At 43.1% G+C, this 5,884-nt stretch overlaps 2 protein-coding genes across 2 annotated transcripts; one reads left to right on the top strand and one right to left on the bottom strand.

The window, feature by feature from the left end:
* The first annotated feature begins 421 nt into the window (after nucleotides 1-421).
* On the top strand, nucleotides 422-1,652 carry LOC120063801 (rhodopsin kinase GRK1-like). Its single transcript, XM_039014106.1, has 2 exons — nucleotides 422-687; nucleotides 785-1,652. The coding sequence occupies exons 1-2, from the start codon at nucleotides 519-521 to the stop codon at nucleotides 880-882; spliced, it is 267 nt and encodes an 88-aa protein (XP_038870034.1). The 5' UTR covers nucleotides 422-518; the 3' UTR covers nucleotides 883-1,652.
* Nucleotides 1,653-4,175: 2,523 nt separating this feature from the next.
* zgc:172067 (S-adenosylmethionine-dependent methyltransferase domain-containing protein) lies at nucleotides 4,176-5,676 on the bottom strand. Its single transcript, XM_039014291.1, has 4 exons — nucleotides 5,604-5,676; nucleotides 5,027-5,190; nucleotides 4,731-4,848; nucleotides 4,176-4,573 (listed from the first exon to the last, which is right to left on the bottom strand). The coding sequence occupies exons 1-4, from the start codon at nucleotides 5,674-5,676 to the stop codon at nucleotides 4,176-4,178; spliced, it is 753 nt and encodes a 250-aa protein (XP_038870219.1).
* Nucleotides 5,677-5,884: the final 208 nt, after the last annotated feature.

Below are 5,884 nucleotides of genomic sequence, written 5' to 3'. Positions count from 1 at the left end.
AGCGCCACTCTGTCTCTTGTGACTGACCTTTAACCTTTGACCTCTGCCCCAAGGGTTTAATGGCCCCGGGGCTGCTGAAGGGGGAGAAGTATGACACCTTAGTAGACTATTTTGCCCTGGGGGTCACGCTGTTTGAGTTCATGGCCGCCAAGAACCCGTTTAGGGAACAAGGGTAGAAGGTAACCCACTCTATCCTGCCTCCCTTTCATGTCTTAACTCTTCAAACTGATAAGTGTGAAGGCTAATCCATTTAATTCAGAGGTCTCCAATTCTGGTCGTGTTGTAGAGCCACTGGAGTCTGAAGGCTTTTGTTCCATCTCGGCACTATCACACCTGTTTTTCATTCTTCATTCATAGACAATGATTATTTGAGTCAGGTGTGTTAGTGCAGGGCTGGAACAAAAGCCTGTACACCCAGTAGCTCTCTTGGTCCAGAGTTGGTCTATGACTGATGTAATGTCTCTAACCTGCAGTCGTCTTCTGGTCAGGTTGAGAAGGAAGAGCTGAAGGAGCGTTTCATGATCGGGATGGTGGTCTACCCAGAGACATTCAGTGAGAACGGCAAGTCCATCTGCTCCGGGCTGCTGGAGAAACAGTTGGACCAGAGACTAGGCTTCAAGAACGGCGCCTGTGACGAGATCGGGGCACACCCCTTCAGCGGCATCCACTGGAGGAGACTGGACGCAGGTAAGGATGCAAATTCCAAGTGATAACAGAACCAAATGGTAAATTCTAAATGTGGGCTGTATTTGGGCTATTATAATTTTGCTTGGTTTCTATCTAGGTCATCCCACAGCTGCCACAAAGAGACTTCACGTCAGAAGCACACTATCCCGCCCTATGAAGTTTCCTGTGCAGGGAGTCGATCTTGGAACAGCCTAAGTCATCCACTTGCTGCTTGGCTTGACTGTTACTGTGGAAAAGGAGGACAAAATGTAAAGCGCAGATGTTTCGGACCAGACCAACAGTAGCCCTTTGCAGTGATGTTGTGTTTAGTTCACTAGTAATGGAAAATTCCAACTGACATCACAAAGCACTGCCAACTGAATATTTATTGAATGCTAGACGTTTGGAAAAGAACAATGGAAAAAAACTGTAATAAAAAAATAACTCAGAGAGCTTGATGGGGACATACACTGGCCTTGTGACAATGATACCTGAACCCAGACAAACACTGAAACAGAACAGCCGATCAAGTTCTACACATCAACTTTGCCATGGAGATGGAACACTTGAGTGATACGGACTGCTCATTGGTTGAGACTGTTCCACTAGGCCAAGAGTGAGAAAGGGCTTTGGACCTCCGTAATTCAGTTGGGCTCAGCAATAGATATTATTCTGTATTCTCAAAGCATCATCAAGACATAAGCGTGTGAGTGAGTGGAAAAAATAGAGAAAATGAAAGATGCCGTTTGATTCTGCAATGAAACTGTAACAAACCGGTAGTATAACTCACTAGAATTAGTGAAATGTGCTAAGAAACATATGAAATCTTGCCTTTCTGTAAATATACAGTGCCCTCCTGAGTTATTGGCACCCTAGGTAAATATGAACTAAAAAGGCTGTGAAAAAATGTAATTGTTGTCTATCAGCTTGATCTTACACTCAAAATATCCTATGAATCTAACCTTTTAATTAAGTTAAAATTGTTCTAAAATAAATTGTCATTAATAAATAATTATTTTATTCAGATATGCGTGTCACAATTATTGGCACCCCTAGAAATTCTTATCAACAAAATCTGATGTAAATTCTGATTGATTAAGATTTGGCTTTTTAAAGTTCATCTGAGTCTTTTGGAACTCTTAAGTGGTCATCCATGTCTTCCTGTTTCACTGGGGTATAAATATGAGGTGACAGATTAAACTCCCTTAGTCATCCATCAGCATGGGAAAGGCCAGAGAACACACAAATTATATTACACAATGTTTTTGATCTTCTTAAATCAGGCAATGGCTATAAAAAAGATAGCTACAAGCCTGAAAATACCCATCTCCACTACTAGGGCAATAAGATATGTAAAACAACTGGAGCTCTGATGTATCTGCATGGAAGAGGATGTGTATTTTGCCCCCACGCACAGTGAGAAGGATGGTTCAAGTGGCAAAAAAATATCCAAGGATCACATTTGGGGAATTGCAGAAGTTGGTTACAGCTTGAGATCACCAAGTCTCCAGAACTACAATTAAGACACCACCTCCATGCCAACAAGTTATTTGGAAGAGTTGTGAGAATAAAGCCTCGGCTGTCACCAATCCTCAAATGCAAGCACCTGGAGTTTGCTAAATGTCATTGGGGCTTTGATTGGAACCGGGTTCTATGGTCTGATGAGACTAAAATAGAGCTTTTTGGCACAAACACCAGAGGTGTGTTTGGTGTAAAAAGAGCCATGGGCATGCAGAAATAACCTAATCCCCACTGTGAAGTATTGTGGTAGATCTGTGATGTGGGGCTTTTTTAATTCCAAAGGCCCTGTGAACCTTGTTAGGGTACATGACATCATGGACTCTATTAAGTACCAGGAGATTTAGGACCAAACCTGTCTGCCTCTGCCAGGAGGCTAAAACGTTGTCGTTCTTCCAGCAGGTCAACGATCCAAAGCATACCTCCAAATCCACACAAATGTTTCACTGACCATAGAATCAAGCTTTTGCAATGGCCAACCTAGTCTCCTGACCTAAACCCTATTGAAAACCTGTGTGGTGAGCTGAAGAGGAGAGTCCACAAGCGAGGACCAAGGACTCTGAAGGATCTGAAGAGTTTCTGTATGGAGGAATGGTCTTAATTCTGTCTCATCAAACATTATAGGAGACTCAGAGCTGTTATCTTGGCAAAGGGAGGGTGCACAAAGTACTAAGTGCAAGGGTGTGTTACGGGATTTTTGTGTTTAATGACTAAAATATGTATACATTTGACTTAGAATAATAACTCATAAATGTTGAATGTTATGTGTTCCTTGTTTAGAAAGAATGGGTTTATCTTCAGACAGGCTAGAATGATGTCTCTACCCAGGGAGGGGAAAGACCTTGGGTTGGTTGTAGATAGTTTAACAGGTGGCAGACAGTAATGAGAACTCGAACTGTATTGCCATTGTATCCGAGAGGAGGTTGGACATTAAAACCTATGACATCATCTTTATTATATAACCTGATGTAAATTGTACTATGATTCAGTACTCTCGAGAATAAACGCTATTGATTGATTGATTTTAAGACTGGTATCTGTCCATTTTATGCAGATAATTATCTTACAAATTCTTATTTATGGGCAGAGTGTTTTAATTGAATTGGTTAATAAACAGGAATCAAAATTCCTTTAACAGGGTGCCAATAATTGTGACATTGTTTTTTCATAAAATAATTATTTCATGACGATTTTCTTTTCTTTGAAAATGTTTAACTCAAAGGATAGATTCATATGATATTTTCAGTGTAAGATCAAGCTGATAAACAACAATGACATTTTTCACAGCTGTTTTTAATACATATTTACCTAGGATGCCAATAATTAATGAGGGCACTGCTTATAAAAATGAGTGTTTAGCTTCTTATTAAACTAGTCTGTTTTCATGTTTAGTGGAAAAGTGTTTGCCCATTGTCGTATATGGAGGGGATACTGTCTCTTGTAGATTTTTGACAGTAACTTTATACAATAACTTTCAATATATCTGTGGTGATGCTAATGCAGACTATGGAGTATGGCGAAAGGAACACATTTTTCACACTGTATTGCAAAGCAAATTTATTAACAAAACATTTGTCACTATCAAATATATGAAGAAAAAAAACACTGGTAGATAAAATAGTTTTTTGAAAAGTCACATGGAGTTTCTGCATGACACATTGTAAATATAATGTAGCTCACAGGAATGTCATTGAAACACAGAATCAGCTTTTGTTGTCTGTCTAATAAGTCTATGCTGATGAGGTGAATGTACCCATCCTGAGGATGACTTAGCACCACAGAATGGGCTCCAGGCAGTCCGTTCTCTGTAGTGAGCTAGTGAGCTCCTGTTTCATCCACGGTGAAGAAAACCTCCACCTCTTCTTTCTATTTCTCACCTCTTTTCCTTGAGTCTAGCTCTTCTCCTCCCTGGTCTCTCCATCCCTCTTTCTCCTTAATTTCTCACTATCCCCTCCACTTTTATCCTCTCTCCCTCCTTTCCTCCCTCCCTCTCACTCCTGTGCCGTGGCCTTGTAGATCCTCACGTTCCCCTCCTTCAGCTCTGTCAGTAGTGTCGTATTAAAACAACTCTCAAAGCTCTCCTTGAACCTCAGGTCTGACTGAAACCTCACCTTATTGGCCCACAGGAGCGTGGTGCCACTTGCTGGTCTGCAGAAGTGGCGCATGGTCGCCAGCAGCTCCTCCAGGTAGTCGTGGTGATACACCACATCGGCTGCCAGAACATAGTCGTAGCGACAGGAAGTACAGGGGAAGTCTCTCTCGAGGTCTTGACCCCAGGTGAGGGCCCTCACCTGGGGCGTGTAGCGGCAGCGGCTCTTGGAGTTACGAGAGAGGTTAAAGGTCAGGTTGGGAAGGATTTCGGGCAGGTCGGTGGCCGTTACCCAGGCTCCTGGAAAACAGGACAAAAGGGAACAATCAGTCAGTCAATCAGTCAAATTAATCAGTCTATCAAACCATGTTACCAACTGACAGACTCACCCAGTAGACTGGCCAGTGGCCACTATACAGTTAGGTAGACTGACTAAGAGACTGAAGGACAGACTCACCCAGTAGACTCGCCACAATAGACAGTAAGCCTGTGCCTGCCCCGATCTCCAGAACTGCTTTATCCAGTAGATTCACCTGCTGCCGGTTATTCTCCAGGAACTGACTTAGAGCCACCGCCTACACACACACACACACACAATCATCATCCTCATCACTACGATCAACTATCGCACAAGGATTGTTAGTAAATCCAGATCAGTCCATATGAATTAAGTGCATTGAGTTTACATTCTTCCTTGTAAAAATGGGTTTCTATCATCATATTCCACTGTCGGTGTGCATCTGTAGAACTCACCCCCGGCCAGATGAGGGCGCCGTAGGAGTCCAGAGACTCTCGGATGCAGATTTCATGACCAGCGATGAAGAAGGACTCTTTTCCCAGGGTGTAGTAAACACTGGGCTCCCAGACGTTCAGTCTGTCCAACGCCTCCCTGGCCATCTGCTTACGGTCAGACACCACTGTAGAGAACAGGACCACAATACAACCAGGAACTCTACACCACACTGGATGGCCAACATTTTAATAATCACTACTACAGTACACACGGTCACAACATAAGACTGACCATTACACACAACCACAGATCGAACAATGAGACAGATGTTTCACAGGATGTATAAATCTGAAGCATCCGGGTGGCATTTCCACTCACCACCAAATTTGGTGATGAGAGGAAGCCAAGTGGCTGGCAGTGGGAGAAGAAGTAGTCATCAGCAAAGTCCGTGCTAATAGGAAAAGTGTGAGTCTTAGTTTGCATTTTTTTGTACACTAGATCACAGTCACCATTCCTTACTGTTAAGGTTAGGAAACCACTGCTTGCCTTCACCTGCTGTTCCATTTTCCATTGTCTCTTCTTCTTCCCTGTTCTCACCAGGCTCTCCATCTGTCCTTTCTTTCTTGGGAACCTCCTGGTCAGACTGTTTGGCTGTAGAGGAGGTCTCCATCGCCACAGAACACTGTTGACATTAGACTACACTTTAGTTGACCTTGTGCTTGGACTGGGCAATGGTGAGTCCGCTGCTCCCCTATCTCCGTTGGGTCTGGTTGTCTGGGTTCGGGCCCAGAGAAATACTTATTTATAACCAACTGTCAGCAGCAAGCCACTCACGCTCTGAAAGGGAATACATCACCGACCTCCCTCAGCTCCATGCT

This window comes from Salvelinus namaycush, chromosome 19, assembly GCF_016432855.1.
Source record: "Salvelinus namaycush isolate Seneca chromosome 19, SaNama_1.0, whole genome shotgun sequence".
NCBI classification, from domain to species: Eukaryota; Metazoa; Chordata; class Actinopteri; order Salmoniformes; family Salmonidae; genus Salvelinus; species Salvelinus namaycush.
This window is presented reverse-complemented; position numbering and strand designations above follow the sequence as displayed.